The sequence below is a fragment of the Pristis pectinata genome, chromosome 13, assembly GCF_009764475.1.
Source record: "Pristis pectinata isolate sPriPec2 chromosome 13, sPriPec2.1.pri, whole genome shotgun sequence".
NCBI classification, from domain to species: domain Eukaryota; kingdom Metazoa; phylum Chordata; class Chondrichthyes; order Rhinopristiformes; family Pristidae; genus Pristis; species Pristis pectinata.
Window position 1 is genome coordinate 52477741 of NC_067417.1, and position 19339 is coordinate 52497079.

The 19339-nt window shown below is 47.2% G+C and overlaps 1 protein-coding gene across 3 annotated transcripts in view; it reads right to left on the bottom strand.

Moving 5' to 3' along the window:
- Positions 1–19339, bottom strand: part of ccdc102a (coiled-coil domain containing 102A) — an 82448-nt gene that overhangs the window by 45300 nt on the left and 17809 nt on the right. For all 3 annotated transcript variants that reach the window (XM_052027972.1, XM_052027974.1, XM_052027975.1), the window contains exon 5: positions 5694–5802. In XM_052027972.1, the coding sequence (XP_051883932.1) occupies positions 5694–5802 (109 nt within the window). The remainder of the gene's footprint in view (positions 1–5693; positions 5803–19339) is intronic.

The following is a 19339-nucleotide window of genomic DNA, read 5'->3' on the forward strand; positions in this document are numbered from 1 at the left end:
TAGGAGGGAAATGCAGAGCAGTAATAGGTGGACAAAAGAGGGGAGGGTGGGGTGGGCAGAAGGTGGTGATGGGTAGATGCAGGCAAGAGATAGAAAACCTACAGCACAATTCAGGCCCTTCAGCCCACAATGTTGTGCTGAGATAATGATAGGCAGGTGCGGGGGAGGAGGGGACAGCAGGTCCACTGGGGGATGGGTCAAAGTTATGGAGGAAAAAAGTGGGGTAGAGAAAAGATAGGCTCATAAAGGAAAAAGAGGAGGCATGGTTGGGCGGAGGGGGGGGATTACTTAAAGTGGGAGAATTCAATGTTCATGTCATTAGGCTGCAAGGTTCCAAGAAGGAAAATGAGGTGCTGTTCCTCCAGTTTGTGCTTGGAATTCTCCTGGCAGTGGAGGAGGCCGAGGACTGATGTATCAGTGATATTGTGTGAGGGGGAGATGAAGTAACTGGCAACGGGGAGATGCAGATCGCGGTTATGGACAGAGCGCAGGTGTTCTGCGAAACAGTCACCCAGTCTGCGTTTGGTCTCACCAACCTTGCAGTCCAACAGCATGAAAATTGAATTCTCCCACTTCAAATAATCCCCTCAACCCCGCCCCCCACCCATGCCTCTTTTCTTTCTTCTCTTTCCTAGCCTCTCTCTCTTTTTTCCACCCTTTTTCCCTCCTTACTTTTGACCCATCCCCTGGTGGATCTGCTCTCCCCTCCTCTCCCACACCTGCCCATCACTGTCTCTTACCTGCATCTACTTATCACCACCCTGTGCCCACCACACCTGCCCTCTTTTGTCCACCTATCACTGCTCTGCTTTTCCCTCCTATATATTGGGCTTCCCCTTTTCCTATCTTCAGTCCCGAAGAAGGGTCCTGACCCGAAACGTTGACTGCCTGCTTTTCTCCACGGATGCTGCCTGGCCTGCTGAGTTCCTCCAGCATTGTTGTGTTTTTCATCAGAGACAGTGAGGGCTTGTAAAAAGGAATTGGGCAGTCATATGAGGGGAAATGATTTAAAGGGCTGTGGGTGAAGAACTGCTCCACAAAAAGGCGAAATGGAACCAATGGGGCAAACAGCCTGCTCCTGTGCTGCATGGATTTCATGATTGTAGCCAGAGAACATAACCTCCTACCCTTGGCATTCACACTGCCGAGTCCAGTGCCACATCCGGGGACCAGGAGGTATGACTGACACAGAATTTAACTGGACTTCCCTCCCAACTCCCAGAAGCCCTTTCGTCTTCTCCATGATACAAATGGGGAATGTGACAGAACGTTCCCCCCTTGCCTGGATGAGTACACATCCAACAGCACTCGGGAAGCTTGATCCCCATCCTGAGACCACCCGCTTCACTGGCAGCCACACATTCCCAAACCTGGTGAGTACCACCGCCTGCAGGTCTCCCCCCAACTCACACAGCATTCCTGTACCTCACTGCTGGTCTAAATCCTGGAACTCCCTGCCCAGTGTTGGGGGGAGTACGTCCAAGGTCATGGCTCACCACTTTCACTGCCGCCTCCAGGGAAGGAAATCGACTGTCCTTGCCCAGCCTGGCGGACTTATGACTTCAGACCCACTGACACTGGTGACTCATAACTGCTTCTTCAGCTCACAGGCAAAGAACAAATGCATTTTAAAATACATTGAGGGTACAACTGTTGGCCTTGTCAGCAATTCCGTAAACAATCTTTTTTAAAAAGGCCTCAGAATCAGCATGGTCTACTCATTTTTATTTTGATTGTGGAGGAACCATACGGTCCAGAATGTTTCTGTCAGTAATTCTTCCCAGCTCTGAAATCCTGTTTATTTTGAAGGAAATTTAAGGGACATTTAACAGACTCTTGAGATAGACACATGAATGATAGAGAAATGGGGGCTATGTCAGAGGGAAGGGTCCAATAGACCTTAGAGCAGGATAAAATGCCGGCACAACATTGTGGGCCAAAGGGCCTGTACTGTGCTGTAGTGTTCTGTGTTTTATGAAATCAATTTGGATTTAGGTCACAGAAGTACCAGACACGGCTGTATCTTCCACTGGACTCTCCCAGGATCCAAAGATTTGCACGTCAATTGAACTAGTTGGACACTGGCATTGAATTACAATGGGCACACCCACTGGTGGAAGCCGCAGACCTGCCCACCTCTTGCAGTCAGGGTCTGACCTGCTTCGCTTGAACAATAACAGTGGCTCTGGTTGAACAGGCAGAGGATGTCCATTTGTCTGTGCCATAAGCTTTGCAGTTCAAGCATTTAACCTCCACCTGAAGCTCTTATGCGCCCCTGGTTGTTCCGGTGCTGTCCAGACAGACCTTACGTAGGAGGAAAGGGTAGGATGGGGAACTGAGACAACTTTAAAAGTGTTGTTGTGTTAATGATTATTAATCACCAACTATTGATGAGAAACTGGGCCAACAACATGAATACGTTGATTACACGAGGTCAGGTAATGGTTATTCTGTCTGACCGCCACCGTCTACCTGGACTGATATGGAATGCTTGCCACACGACGAGTCCAACAACGTCCTGGACAAAGGAACCCACCTGACTGGCACCCACCCACCACCCTGAACATTCACCCCTCCCCACCAGCCATGTTCCATGCCCGTACTTTGTATCGTCTGTGAAGTGCACTGCAGCAACCCACCAAGGCCTCTTCCACAACACTTCAGCCCACCACCGAGATGGACAAGGGCAGCTGGCACATCGGAAGACTGTACCTTACAAGATCCTATTTAAAACCACACAGACTTTGAATTAAATACATCACCATTCCTTCATGATCTCGTGATGTATTTAATTCAAAGTCTGTGTGGTTTTTAAATAGGATCTTGTACGTTATAGTCTTACAAGATCCAGGAATCCATTAAAGCATTAAGAGAGTTCCTTCGTACAGGGACTGCAGAGGTTCAAAAAGGCAGCTTACCCCCAACTTCTCAAAGTAGTTTAGCCTTGCCAGTGAGACACACAGCCCATGAGAAAACAAAAGCCAGGGGTACAAGGACCCTCTGGGACCAATAAGTGAGTGGTCGGTGCCTGGAACGTGCTGCCAGGGGTGGTGGTGGAGGCAGATATGATGGAGGTGTTTAAGAGACACACGAATCTGCTGAGAATGGAGGGGAATGGACCTGGTGTAGGCAGAAGGGATTCGGTGTCATTAGCTTTATTAGTTTGGCAAACAAAAACATGCCGTCTGTAATATAGATAAGTGACTTGGATTGTTTGCGATATAAATATATACAAGTGACTTGTTTGGGAATGTAGGTTATGACCTGAAAACTAGTGGAGTCATCGATAGCGAAGGTCTAAATATACACCAGGACATAGATCAGCTGGAAAGTTGGGCCGAGCGGTGGCAGATGGAATTTAATCTTGACAAGTGTGAGGTGATGCACTTTGGGAAGTCAAATTCATGTAGGACGCAAAGTAACTGGCAGGGGCCTCAGAAGCATTAATGTACAGAGAGACCTTGGGGTGAAAGTCCGTAGCTCCCTGAAAATGGGGACACAGGTGGATAGGGTAGCGAAGGCGACATTTGCTATGCTTGGAGATACAAAGGACTGCAGATGCCGGAATCTGGAGCAAGATGAAGACAGGAAGCAAGTCCAGGTGAAGGGTTTCGACCCGAAACATTGACTGACCATTTCCCTCCACAGATGCTGCCTGACCCACTGAGTTCCTCCAGTGCTTTGTGATTTGCTATGCTTGCTGAGGCTTCGTGTATTAGAGCTGGGACACAAGAGCCCAGTGCTACTCGGGTGGGTTTAAACTAGATTGGTAGGGAGGTGGGAGCACGTACAGTGGAGAAGTCAGGGGAAAATACTATCGCCAATGAGAGCAGGTTCAGTAGTCAGGATACTCAGTAGCACAGTAAAGAGAGGAAAAACCATTAGTTTAAACTGCATTTATTTCAATACAAGAGACTTAACAGATAAGGTGGATGAACTCAGGGCGTGGATTGGCTCTGGGGACTGGGATGTTATCACCATAACAGAAACATGGCTGAGAGAAGGGCAGGATCGGCAGCTCAATGTTCCAGGATACAGATGCTACAGGTGTGACACAGGTAACAAAGGAGGAGCGGGGGGGGGGGGGGGGGGGGGGGGTGGGGTGTGGGGTGGTGGTTGCCCTTTTGATGAGGGAGGACATAACAACAGTGCTCAGAGAGGATAGTCCTGGGGGAATTCCACATTCCTGGGGAGGGGGGGGAACATTCCATATGGGTAGAACTTAGAAACAAGAAGGTGACGGTCACTTTGATGGGACTGCATTATAGGTCCCCCAACAGTCAGTGGGAATTGGGGGGAGCAGATAATGTAGAGAGATTGCAGATAGTTGTAAGAATAATAGGGCAATATTAGTGAAAGATTTTAACTTCCTTAATCAAAAAAGCCCCTACCAGAGGGGGCACAACACTGGACCTCCTCTGAGGGAATGAGGTAGGGCAAGTGTCAGTGGAGGATTTCTTTCACTATAATTCTATTTAAAATAGTTATAAAATAGTTATGGAGAAAGACAGGACTGGTCCACAAGTTAAAGTCCTAAATCAGGGCAGGGCCAGTTTTGGAGGCATTAGGCAGTAACTTGCAGAGGTCGATTGGGTGAGACTGTTTGCAGCTGAAGGGATGTCTGGCAAGTGGGAGGCTTTTAAAACTGTGATATCAAAAGTCCAGAGGCAGCACGTTCCTGCCAGGGTGAAGGGGAAGATTGGCAAGTTTAGGGAACCCTGGCTGACAAGAGATACTGAGGCTCTGGTCAGGAAAAAGGAGGTTTACTGGGTTTAGGCCATCGGGAACAAGTGAATCCCTCGGCGACTATAAATATTGTAGGAGTATACTTAAGAGAGAAATCAGGAGGACAAACAGAGGGCATGAGATGGATCTGGCAGGCAGGGTTAAGGGAAATCCCAAGAGATTCAACAGGTATATTAAGAGCTAAAGGGTGGCTACAGAGAGAACAGGATCAGCATGGCCACTGATGTGTGGAACCACAGGAGATGGGTGAGCGTTTTAATGAATATTTCTCATTCTATGATTAACATCACCAAGTAAACTTGGCACATGTTTTTCTTTTCCATATGAGCAATGGAGACTTCACAACCAGCAGCTGCTGGTGACTGAAAATCAGGGTTACTGCAGTATAAACACAAGTAAACAAAATTGCAGTGTTTATATGAACAAGACTAACAAACTGCAAACTAAATATACCGGTAAAAATTGTGCAAGATTAATTTTGGGAAAATTTCAGTCCTATGCTCCTGCTAATTCTGAATGTTACTTCATCCAAAAAGTTAACATCTCAAATTTTCATTCTTTATTTACAGGGATACATTTACGGTGAGAAGGGGAAAAGTTCAAAGGAGATGTGCGGGGCAAGTTTTTTTTTACACAGAGAGTGGTGGCTGCCTGGAATGCACTGCCTGGGTGGCAGTGGGGGCAGGTTTGATAGAGGCGTTTAACATAGAACATAACAGCACAGTACAGGCCCTTCAGCCCATGATGTTGCGCCGACATTTTGAGGCTCTTAGATAGGCATATGAGTTTGCAGGGAATGGAGGGATAGGAACTGTGTGCAGGCAAAAGGGATTAGTTTAACTAGGCACCATTAGCCAACATAGACAACATTGTGGGCTGAAGGGCCTGTTCCTGTGCTGTACTGTTCTATGTTCTATTTGACAGCTCTTTGGTCAATAATACGTCACCTGTTTAAGCACCTCCTTCTTGGATTTGTTGAGCTCTTCGTACTTGATTTTCCACTGGGAGATGTCTGCCTCCAAATTCTCAATGTGCTTACTGAGTGCATTCTTGTCCCTGGGAAAACACGGCACAACTGTAAGCAAGTGACATTAAACCAGCCCTTTCAGTGAAGATTGCAGTTGATTAACAACACTGAGATTTTGAGAACTATGCAAAAGATTGTCAAGGACTTCATATCTTTTTCCCCAATTATGCAAAATCACAACAAAGACATACGGATCTTCACTCCATTTCAGGAAGATTCCGTTCCTGCTCTTCCCCGAGTTTAACAACCTCACATTTCCCCACATTGTATGTCAGCTCGCAGTTCTTCGCCCGTTCACTTAAGGCATATCCTGATCCAAGTGTCTTTTGAAAAGAAAAAAAAATTTTAAAACTGGATAGGGAGGGTTCAGAGAGATATGGGCCGAATGGGACTAGCTTGGTAGGCACCATGGTTGGCATGGATGAGTTGGGCCGAAGGGCCTGTTTCTGTGCTGTATGACTCTGCAGGCATTTTCTCTCTTCCCATTCACTTACTTTACATACATTAGAAAACCTGTTTCCACACACCTCCGTCCCTTCATCCAGGTCACGAGTTTGAACTGTGGACAGCTGAGGCCCGTGCACTGATCGATGCAGCATCCCACTAGTTACACAATGACATCCGATAAATGACCGTTTGTTTTTTTTTTACATACTTTGACAATACCAAACTGGAGACAATGTGGGCCGTCTGCAGGAGGAAGAGGCTTCAGGAAGATGTGGACAGTCTAAGAGAATGGACAGGGGCATGCCAAATGGAATGGAATGCGGAAATGCATGAAAGCATCCACTGTGGGTGAAAAATCACCTGGACCAGATGGACTACACCCCAGAGGTAGCTGAAGAGATAATGGAGCATTAGTGGTGATCACTGGAGTCAGGGAGGGTCCCAGAGGACTGGAAAATCACAAAGATAACACCTGGTTAAGAAGGGAGGGAGGCAAAAGACCGGTTGAAGGCCAGTTAGCCTAACCTCAGTGGTTGATAAGATTTTAGAGTCCATTACTGAGGATGAAATTTCGGAGTACTTGGAAGTACATGATAAAATAGGCTGAAGTCAGCTCGGTTTCATTAAGGGGAGATCTTGAGACAAATTTGTTAGAATTCTTTGAGGAGGTAACAAGCAGGTTAGACAAAAGAGAGTCGATGGATGTTATTTACTTGGATTTTCAGAAGGCCATAGAACAGTACAGCACAGAAAACAGGCCATTCGGTCCTTCTAGTCTGTGCCGAAACTTTATTCCAGTAGTCCCATTTACCTGCACCCAGTCCATAACCCTCCAGACCTCTCCCATCCATGTATCTATCCAACTTATTCTTAAAACTTGAAAGTGAGCCTGCATTTACCACATCAGATGGCAGCTTGTTCCACACTCCCACCACTCTCTGAGTGAAGAAGTTCCCCCTAATCCTTTCCCCTTTCACACGAGGCTGCTAAACTGTGCTCAGTTCTGGTCGCCTCACTACAGGAAAGATGTGGAAGCCGTAGAGAGGGTACAGAGGAGATTTACAAGGATGCTGCCTGGAATACGGAGCACGCCTTATGAAAGCCTTTTCTCCTCAGAGAGACGGAGGATGACGGGGCACCTGATTGAGGTGTATAAGGTGATGAGAGGTATTGATAGGGTAGATAGTCAGAGGCTTTTCCCCAGGGCTGAATTGGTGGCCACAAGAGGACATAGGTTTAAGGTGCTGGGGAGTAGATATGAAGGAGACATCAGGGGTAAGTTTTTTACTCAGAGAGTGGTGAGTGCGTGGAACGGGCTTCCGGAAACGATGGTGGAGGCTGATACCATAGGGTCTTTCAAGAGACTGTTAGATAGGTACATGGAGCTGAGTAAAATAGAGGGCTATGGGTAAGCCTAGTAATTTCTAGGGTAGGGACATGTTTGGCACAGCTTTGTGGGCTGAAGGGCCTGAATTGTGCTGTAATTGTTCTATGTTCTAAGATAAGAGCCCATGGTGTTAGAGGCAAGAACCAGCATGGATAGAAGATTGCTGACTGGCAGAAATCAGAGAGTGGGGATAAAGAGGTCCTTGTCAGGATGGCTACCGGTGACCAGTGGAGTTCCACAGGGGTCAGTGCTGACACCACGACTTTTCACTTTATACGTTAATGATCTGGATGTAGGAACTGACAGCACTGTGGCCAAGTTTTCAGGTGATACCAAGATAGGAGGAGGGACAGGTAGTGTCATGGAGGCAGGAAGTCTGCAGAAGGACTTGGACAGGTTGGGAGAAGTGGCAGGTGGGATACAGTGTAGGGACATGTGGGGTTATGCACTTTGGAAGGAGTGTAAAGGTGTAGACTATTTTCTAAAGAGTTGTACAGCATGGAAAAAAGACCTTCAGCGCACACGTGTCCGTGCCGACCAAGATGTCTATTCAAGCTAATCCCATTCTCCAGCAATTGGTAAATTGGTTTATTGTTGTCACTTATACCGAGGTACAGTGGAAAAGCTTGTCCTGCATACCGTTCATACAGGTCAATTCATTACACAGTGCATTGAGATAGTACAAGGGAAAACAATAACAGGATGCAGAATAAAGTGTTACAGTTACAGAGAAAGTGCGGTGCAGGCAGACAATAAGGTGCAAGGTAGATTGTGAGGTCAAGTCCAGGGCAGAGCAGTTGCCATACCACGCTGTGATGCATCCAGATAGGATGCTTTCTATGGTGCAATGATAAAAATTGGTGAGGGTCAAAGAGGATGTGCCAAATTTCTTTAGCCTCCTGAGGAAGTGGAGGCGCTGGCGAGCTTGTGTGGCTGTGGCATCTACATGGTTGGGCCAGGACAGGCTGAGGAAGTAAAGGGTTAAAAACTGTAACCATACCTATAGCTGATAGAAAAAATACCACTCAAGCAAGAGCACGCAAGCTGCTGACAATGGATAAGGTGTTAATTACTTTGTCGGGGACCTTGGTTTCAGTCCCATTATGCTAGACAATAGGAGCACTGGGTGCAATAAACAACGAGTGGGAAGCTTGTCCTAAACAATGAGGGTGAGACCTGTCTTTGAATTTCCTGATTATAACTTAATTATGCTGGACAATAGGTGCGATATCTGTCTTGGGATCTCTGTGGCTTGACCAAAACTCGCGGCGCCGCACGCATTAAGTGTGTGTGACAGTATCTGTATAAATTTCTGTCTGCTCCTTTGTACGAGGAGACCTCGGGAAGCGACTCTTCATGAGTGCTGAAGAGACCTCTCCTCAGCGGTGCTCTGCTAATAAACGGGTTTTATCGAAGCGACCTCGTGGCACTGGGTTACTTCACAGCGGACAGAAGTGAGAACTTAATTTCGAGACGACAAGGTTATTGGTGATGTTCACTCCCAGGAACTTGAAGCTCTCAGCCCTCTCGACCTCAGCACCGTTGATGTAGACAACAGCATGTACTCTGCCCCCTTTCCTGGTCAATGAGCAGCTCTTTTGTTTTGCTGACACTGAGGAAAAGGCTGTTGTCCTGACACCATGTCACTAAGCTCTCTACCTGCTTCATATATTCCGGCTCATTGTTATTTGAGATTTGGCCCACTACGGTGGTATCATCTGTCCCATATCGCTCTAAACTCGTGTCATCCATGTACCTGTCCATATACTTCTTAAGTGTATCTAACGTACCTGCCTCACCCACTTCCTCTGGCAGCTGGGTCCATAGTTCTACCACCCGCTGTGTAAAAAAGTTGTCCCTCAGGTTCTTACGAAACCTTTCACCTCTAACTTTAAAACTATGTGCTCTAGTTTTCGATTCCCCGACACTGGAAAAATGGCTGCTCCCCCCACCTATGCCCCTCATGATTTAGTACACCTCTATGAGATCACCCCTTGGCCTATGTTCCATGGGGAGAGAATTCAGAAATCAGAGGTGCAAAGGGTATTTGGGAGTGCTAGTTCAGGATTCCCTCAAGGTTAACTTGCAGGTTGAGTCAGTAGTAAGGAAGGCAAATGCAATGTTAGTATTCACTTTGAGAGGACTAGAATATAAAAGCAAGGATGTACCACTGAGGCTTTATAAGGCATTGGTCAGACTGCATTTGAAATATTGTGAGCAATTTCAGGCCGCATATGTAAGGAAGGATGTGCTGGCCCTGGAGAGGGTCCAGAGGAGGTTCACAAGAGTGATCCCAGGAATGAAAGGGTTAACATCTGAGCAGCGTTTGACGGCTCTGGGCCTGTACTTGGGAGTTCCGAAGGATGGGGGGGGGGGGGGGGGGGGGGGGGGGGGGGGGGGGGGGGGGGGGGGGGGGGGGGGGGGGGGGGGGGGGGGGGGGGGGGGGGGGGGGGGGGGGGGGGGGGGGGGGGGGGGGGGGGGGGGGGGGGGGGGGGGGGGGAGATCTCACTGAAACAGAGTTAGCCAGTATGGGTGAGGCAGGAGCTGGCAAGCGATAGGTAGATCCAGGTGAGGGGGGGGGTGGTTGATGGGCAGAAGGATCCAGGTGAGGGTGGAAAGGCTGGAGATAGTGACAGAGGCTGGGAGGGGGTAAGTGTCGACAACAAAGGGCTGCAGATGACAGAATGCGATCAGGGACGGTGGGCAGATGGGAACAGTGGGGGGACGGGAGGGGAGGGGTTTGAGTGGGTTGAGTGCGTGGGTGATAGGCAGATGGAAACAGATGGGGACGGGAGAAGTAACAGGGGAGGCTGGGGGGGGGGGGGGGGGGGGGGGGGGGGGGGGGGGGGAGAGAAAGGGCAGGAGGACCTGGGTTGATCAGCAGGACAGAGAAGAGAACAGAGGGGGTGTGGGTTACGTGAAGCTGGAGAATTCAATGTTCATGTCATCAGTCGGGTGGCAGACTACGCAGGCGGAACACGAGGGGCTGTTCCTCCAGTTTGCGTGTGGCCTCACCCGGGCAGTGGCGCAGGCAGAGGATGGGGGGGGGAGGAAATGTGTTGTAACCAGGAGCTGGGTCCCGTACTATTTGTCAGATATACATTAACGAGATGGATGAGAACATAGGCGGCATGATTAGTACATTTGCGGATGGCACCAAAATTGGTGGTGTGATGGACATTGAAGGTTGTCTTCAGCTGGGAAAGTGGGAAAAGGAATAGAACACAGAACAGAATTAAACAAGCACAAGGATTAAACGCCTCACTAAATTAATCCCTTCTACCTACACGATGTCCATATCCCTCCATTCTCTGCATGTGCCCCAGAGCCTCTTAAACACCTCTATTGTATCTGTCTCCACCATCACCCCTGGCAGCACAGTCCAGGCACCCACCGCTCCTTTTCCCCTCTCACCTTAAATCCACGCCCTCCAGTGTTAGACATTTTGACCCTGGGAAAAAGATACCGGCTGTCTACTCTATCTATGCCTCTCATAATCTTCTGTCAGGTCTCCCCTCAGCCTCTGCCGCTCCAGAGAAAACAACTCAAGTTTGTCCAACCCCTGCGCTCTAATCCAGGCAGCATCCTGGTGAACCTCTTTTGCACCCTCTCCAAAGCCTTCCTGTAATAGGGTGACCAGAACTGAATGCAATACTCCAGATGCAGCCTAATCAGAGTTTTATAAAGCTGCAACATCACTTCCTGACTCTTCAACTCAGTGCCTCGACTAATAAAGGCAAGCATGCCGGATGTGCAGCCACTTTCGGGGAGGTATGGACTTGGACCCCAAGATCCATATATCAACATTGACAATGTACTGGCCCTTTACATTCGATCTCCCAAAGTGCAACACTTCACATTTGGCCGGGTTAAACTCCATCTGCCATTTCTCCATCCATATCTGCAACTGATCAGTATCCCGCTGTATCCTTCGTCAATCCTCTACACTATCCACACCACCAATCTGTGTATCGGCTGCGAACTTACTAACCCAAATGGGAATAGGATAGAATTTAACTCAGACAAGTGCGAAGTGATGCAAGTTAAATCAGGACATACATAGTAAATGGTAGGACTCTGGAGAATGTTGTAGAACAGAGAGACCTTAGGGTATTATAGAATATATGGAAAATAAAGGCTGCACACACGTCCACTCATAATCTGTCCTGTACCCAAGATGGTTAGATAACTAGGGATTGTGGGAGAAATGTGACAGCTAATTGAGAATGTTCTTCTGGGTAACTAATGTTCTGTCAATAACTAAAGGGCTATCCGTATACGATGACGTCTTTCGATCTTTCGATATGGTGAGATCTTACGTCTTGTCCGCCAGGCAGGATGCGGCGATCTAATTATACCTCGTGCGGCCATTTGGTTCTGTTTTTTTTTAGCCATTTGGTTCTTTTTTTTAGCCATTTGGTTCTGTTTTTTTAGCCATTTGGTTCTGTTTTTTTAGCCATTTGGTTCTGTTTTTTATTTCTGCTATTTGTGTTTGGATGCTTGAAGTCACGTACTCTTGTACTATAAAGGGGGGTCGCGAGCTGTATTCAGGGGCGATCAGTGACCAGCTCTCTGACCGTCACAGCCTTTGTTTGCAAATAAAGGTTTAACTTCTTGAAGAGTCTTCTGCGTCTCCTGGTCATTCTCGAATCTCGGTGATCCACAACAGTATAAGTACACAGTTCCCTCAGAGCTGCACAGGATGAAGGCAGCAGCACATGGCACACTTGCCTTCATCAGACGGGGCATTGAGTACAGGAGTTGGGACGCCACGTTACAGCTGTACAGGACATTGGTGAGACCTCTACTGGAAAACTGTGTGCAATTCTAGTCACCATACTATTGAAAAAGAGAGTGCTGAAAAGATTTTCAAGGATGTTGCTGGGACTGGAGGGCTTGAGTTGCAAGGAGATACTGGATAGGCTGGGAGTGTTTTCCCTGGAGCGACAGAGACCGAGGGGTGACCTTATGGAGGTTTATAACATCACGAAGGGCATAAATAAGGTGGATGGTCAGTCTTTTACCCAGAATTGGGGAGACTAAAACTAGAGGGTATAGGTTTAAGATGAGGGGGAAACAATTTAATGGGGACCCGAGGGGCAGGTTTTCCACACGCAGGGTGGTGGAGAGATGGAAGGAGCTGCCAGAGAAAGTGGTAGAGACGGCTACAATTACAACATTTAAAAGACATTGGGAGAGATTAATGGATGGGAAAGATTTTGAGGGATTTTGGCCAAATGCAGGTAAATGCAACCAGCTCAGTAAGGTACCTTGGTTGGCATGGACAAGTCGGTTTCCATGCTGTATAACTCCAAGCTTTCCCCTATGCCAGAGGTGTCAGAGTTGGGGAGCATAGATTCCTGGCAATTACCAAGAGGTTTAGAGAGGATCTGAGGAAACTTGTTTTGGATGATAGGAACCTGGAACCCACTGTCTAAGAAGGTAATGGAAGCAGATCCTTCAGCCCATCACGTCTGCACTGATATCAACCATTTGTTTGCACTAATCCTCCATTAATTCCATTTTATTCTTCCCTGCATTTTCATCAACTCCCCCCAGATTCTACCCCTCATGTACAGCAGCCAGTTAACCTACCAACCTGCACATTCAGCATCAGTGAAGATGAAAACAGCTTCAGGTCAACTTCTGCCCTTGACCCTTCCCACTGAGCACCATCTCACTCCCCAAAACTGTCCTCTTGCAGTAATTTCAGTTCTCGTTTCATCTGATGCTACAACAAAACATTTCTGTCTCTCTTCTGCAGGAGTTATGTTCGTTAAGGTGAATTACAGTGGGTTAAGGTTGTCTGGGAGGCACCATGACCAGCCTCTCGAAGCACTTCATGATGGTAGATGTCAGAACCACTGGGCAGTAGTCATTGAGGCACGTTACCTTACATCAAAGAACTGTTGAACCTTTGTGGGGCAGAGCACATGCCCCTGTATGTATCAATGGTGCTGCAGTGGATATAATTGAGAGCTTCAAGTTCCAAGGTGTAAACATCACCAATAGCTTGTCCTGGTTCAACCACGTAGACACTATGGCCAAGAGAGCTCACCAGTGCCTCTACTTCCTCAGGAGACTAAAGAAATTTTGCATGTTCCCTTTGACCCTCCCCAATTTTAAAAGATGCACCATAGAAAGCATCCTATCTGGATGCATTACAGCATGGCATGGCAATCGCAAGAAACTGCAGAGAGTTGTGGACACAGCTCAGCACATCATGGAAACCAACCTCCCCTCCATGGACTCTGTCTACACTTCTCACTGCCTCAGAAAACCAGCCAACATAATCAAAGACCCCACCCACCCCTGACATTCCCTCTTCTCCCCCCTCCCATCGAGCAGAAGATACAAAAGCCTGAAAGCACATACCACCAGGCTCAAGGACAGCTTCTATATCACTGTTATAAGGCTATTGAACAGTTTGCTAGTATGATAAGATGGAGTCTTGACCTCACAATCTACCTTGTCATGGCCTTGCACCTTATTGTCTGCCTGCACTGCACGTTCTCTGTAACCCTAACACTATGTTCTGCGTTGTTATTGCTGTTCCCTTATATGACCTTATACAAGTACTTATGTATTGAAATGATCTGTATGGATGGCTTGCAATACTAAGTTTTTCATTGCATCTTGGTACATGTGACAATAGTAAACCAATACAAATACTCCTGAAGATGCTGCTTTCCCAACACTCTGCCTTAACCTTATTTCTACTTCCAATCTATGGGCAAACCAATTCTGAATCCAAACGACCAAGTTGCCATGGATACCATGAATGTTAATCTTCTGGATGTGCTTCCCATGAGGGACCTTGTCAAACGCCTTACTAAAATCTATGTAGACAACATCCACAGCTCTGCCTCCGTCAATCACCTTCTTCACATCCTTGGAAAAACTCAATCAAATTAGTAAGACACGACTTGCCCTGCACAAAGCCATGCTGACTGTTCATAATTAGGCCATGGTTTTCCATGTTTCCGAATTCTTCCTTTCTGTCCCCAGAAAAATGTAGGGTTGTGTAGGAATTCTGCTGTCTAATCCTGCACAGCGGATCCCAGATTAACAACAATACTACAGGTCATCCCAATTTATGGACATCGTACACACCAGTGAGCTCCATAAATATTATTACATGTTGAATTATAAATATTACTAAATAGCTATGAATAAAGATAAGAATAGACTTTGTGGGAAAGTATTAAATTGGCGGAAGGCAAATTACAAGAGTATTAGGCAGGAACTAGGGAGAGTTAATTGGGAACAGCTGTACTTGGGCAAGTCCACATCTGGCATGTGAGGGGTGTTTAAAGACCAACTGCACAGAGTACAGGACAGGGATGTTCCAGTGAGAAGGAGAAGGATGGCAAGGTCAGGGAACCTTGATGTCGCAAGAGATTGTGAATTTAGTCAAGAAGAAAAATGAAAAATACGTAAGGAAGCTAAAATTTAACAGTGTCCTTGAGGAATATAAAGAAGCTAGAACAGAACTCAAGAAGGGAATTAGGAGAGTCAGGAGGAGCGATGAAAAGTCATTGGCAAGTCAGACTAAAGAGAATCCCAAGGTATTCTATATGTATCAAGAGCAAGAGGATAACTAGGGAGAGGGCAGGACCACTCGAGGACAGAGGATGGAACATGTGCTTGGAGGCAGAGAATGTGGGCGAGGTCCTAAGTGAGTACTTGTGTTGGTATTGATGTGGGAGATTGTGGAATCAGTGTGGAATGTGCTAATATGCTCGGGTATTGGAGATAAGAAAGTAGTGGTGTTGGGTTTCTTAAAGAACATTAAGCTGGACAAGACCCCAGGGCCTGATGGGATATACCCTAGGTTATTGAGAGCAGCAAGAAACAAGACTGCTGCGACCTTGACCAAGGTGTTTGTGTCCTTTCCAGCCACAGGTCAGGTTCCGGAGGATGGGCAAGTAGCTAACGTTGTTCCTTTGTTCAAGAAGGGAAGTATGGATAATTGTGGAAACTATAGACCATGAGTCTGATGTCAGTGGTAGGGAAGCATTTGGAGAGGATTTTTAGGCAAAGGATTGATTTGGAAAACCATGGCCTAATTATGAACAGTCAGCATGGCTTTGTGCAGGGCAAGTCGTGTCTTACTAATTTGATTGAGTTTTTCCAAGGATGTGAAGAAGGTGATTGACGGAGGCAGAGCTGTGGATGTTGTCTACATAGATTTTAGTAAGGCATTTGACAAGGTCCCTCATGGGAAGCACATCCAGAAGATTAACATTCATGGTATCCATGGCAACTTGGTCGTTTGGATTCAGAATTGGTTTGCCCATAGAAGACAGAGGGTAGTGGTTGGAGGTTCTTATTCTGGCTGGAGGACTGTGACTAGTGGTGTTCCGCAGGGATTCCAACTGGGACCTCTGCTATTTCTGATATATTTATATTTACAGCATATCTGTAAAAATGTCCTGGATGAAAACATTCACAGATGATACAAAGATAGTGGCATTGTGGATAGTGTAGAAGACTGCCAAAGGATACAGCGGGACATAGATCATAGATATGGGCGGAGAAATGGCAGATGGAGTTTCATTCAGCCAAGTGTGAGGTGTTGCACTTTGGGAGAACAAATGTAAAGGGACAGTACACAGTTAATGGCGGGACCCTTAACACTGATGATATACAGCAGGATCTTGGGGTCCAAGTCATAGCTCCCTGAAAGAGGCCGAACGAGTCAATAGCGCGGTAGAGGAGGCGTACGGCACGCTTGCGTCATTGGTCGAGGCACTGAGTTCAAGAGTCAGGAAGTTATGTTGCAGCTTTATAAAACTCTAGTTAGGCCACATCTGGAGTATTGCATTCAGTTGTGGTCGCCCCGTTATAAGAAGGATGTGGAGGCTTTGGAGAGGGTGCAGAAGAGGTTCACCAGGATGCTGCCTGGATTAGAGGGCATGTGCTACAAGGAGAGGTTGGACAAACTTGGGTTGTTTTCTCTGGAGCGGCGGAGGCTGAGGGGAGACCTGATAGAAGCTTATAAAATTATGAGAGGTGTAGATACGGTAGACAGCCGGTATCTTTTTCCCAGGGTTGAAATGTCTAACACTGGAGGGCGTGCATTAAAGGTGAGAGTGGGAAAGTTCAAAGGAGATGTGTGGGGAAGTTGTTATTTTTTGACAGAGTGTTGGGTGCCTGGAATGCACTGCCAAGGGTGGTGGTGGAGGCAGATACAATACTGGTGTTTAAGAGGTTCTTAGGTAGGCACATGTGCAGACAGAAGAGATTAGGTGTCATTAGCTTAATTAGTTTGGCACACCGTGGTGGGCCGAAGGGCCCGTTTCTATGCTGTACTGGTCTATGCTCAGTCAAGAACCAGTCTTGGAAAATAAAACCTCGTTTACATGCAACCTCCCTGCAGTTATTGGACTCCATTGTCTCGGAAGAACACAGGCTGCCAGTAAGTGAGTTGCTTTGGAAACGGACAATCGGTGGCTCTTTTGATACATGTGCAATGATACTCTCTACCAAACAAAGCAACATCCACTGATAGCTCAAGCCATCAAAACCAGCCATTGACCGTGGGGCAACACATGCAAAGTGCTGGAGGAACTCAGCAGGTCAGGCCGCATCTATGCAGGGAAATAAACAGTTGACGTTTCAGGCCGAGACCTTAGAACCACAGAACAATACAGCACAATACAGGCCCTTGGACCCACCATGTTGTGCCGCCCTTCAAACCACACCTAAGACTATCTAACCCCTTCCTCCCACATATCCCTCTATCTTAAATTCCTCCATATGCTTATCCAACAATCTCTTGAACTTTACCAACGTATCAGCCTCCATCACCACCCCAGGCAGCACATTCCATGCACCAACCACTCTCTGGGTGAAAAACCTCCCTCTGACATCTCCCTTGAACTTCCCAACCTGTACCTTAAAGCCATGTCCTCTTGTTTTGAGCACTGGTGCCCTGGGAAAGAGGCGCTGGCTGTCAACTCTATCCATTCCTCTCAATATTTTATATACCTCTATCAAGTCTCCTCTCATCCTCCTTCTCTCCAATGAGTAAAGCCCTAGCTCCTTTAGTCTCCCCTCATAATCCATACCCTCTAATCCAGGCAGCATCCTGGTAAGTGTGGCCTAACCAGAGCTTTGTAAAGCTACATCATTACTTCACGGCTCTTAAACTCGATCCCAGACTTATGAAAGCTAACATCCCATAAGCTTTCTTAACCACCCTATCTACCTGTGAGGCGACTTTCAGTGATCTGTGGATATGAACCCCCAGATCCCTCTGCTCCTCCACACTGCCCAGAATCCTGCCATTTACCTTGTACTCCACCTTGGAGTTTGCCCTTCCAAAGTGTACCACCTCACACTTCTCCGGATTGAACTCCATCTGCCACTTGTCAGCCCAGCTCTACATCCTATCAATATCCCTCTGCAAACTTTGACATCCCTCCACACTATCCACAACAGCACCGATCTTTGTGTCGTCTGCAAACTTGCCAACCCACCCTTCCAACCCCTCATCTCAGTCATTAATAAATATCACAAAAAAGTAGAGGTCCCAGAACCGATCCCCATGGGACACCACTAGTCACAGCCCTCCAATCTGAATGCAGTCCCTCCACCACAACCCTCTGCTTTCTACAGGCAAGCCAATTCTGATTCCACACGGCCAAGCCTCCCTGGATCCCCTGGCCTCTGACCTTCTAAAGAAGCCTACCATGCGGAACCTTATCAAACACCTTACTAAAATCCATGTAGACCACATCCACTGCACTACCCTCATCAATCTTCCTGGTCACCTCCTCAAAGAACCCTATCAGGCTTGTGAGGCAGGATCTTCCCTTCACAAAGCCATGCTGGCTGCCCCTAAGCAGTCCATGATTCCCTAAATGCTCATAGATCCTATCTCTCGGAATCCTTTCTAGCAGCTCACCCACCACTGACGTAAGGCTCACCAGTCTGGACTATCCCTACCACCTTTTTTGAATAAGAGGACAACATTCACCACCATCCAATCCTCCGGTACCATCCCCGTGGACAAGGAGGACTCAAAGGTCCTAACCAACGGTTCAGCAATCTCTTCCCTCACCTCACGAAGCAGCCTGGGGAATATTCCGTTAGGCCCTGGGGACTTATCTGTCCTAATATTTTCTAACAACTCCAACACATCCATTCTCTTAATATCTACATACTCTAGAATATTACCCTCACCAACACTGTCCTCAGCATCATCAAGACCCCTCTCCTTGGTGAATACTGAAGAGAAGTATTCATTGAGAACCTCACCCACTTCCATAGCTTCCAGGCACATCTTCCTACCTTTACTCTAGCCATCCTTCTACTCTTCACGTACGAGAAAAAAGCCTTGGGATTCTCCTTAACCCTACTCGCCAAAGCCTTTTCATGTCCCCTTCTTGCTCTCCTCAGCTCCTTCTTAAGTTCCTTCCTTGCTACTCTACATTCCTCACAAGCCCTGTCTGATCCTTGCTGCTTACACCTTTTGTATGCTGCCTTCTTCTTCCTAACTAGTTGTTCCACCTCTCTCATCACCCATGGTTCCTTCACCCCTGCCATTCCTTCTCTGCCTCACCGGGACAAATTTATCCCTAACATCCTGCAAAAGATCCTTCAACATCGACCACATCTCCATAGTACATTTCCCTTCAAAAGTGTCACACCAATTTACACTCCCAAGTTCTCGCCTTATAGCCTCATAATTTGGCATTTCCCCAATTAAATATCTTCCCGTCCTC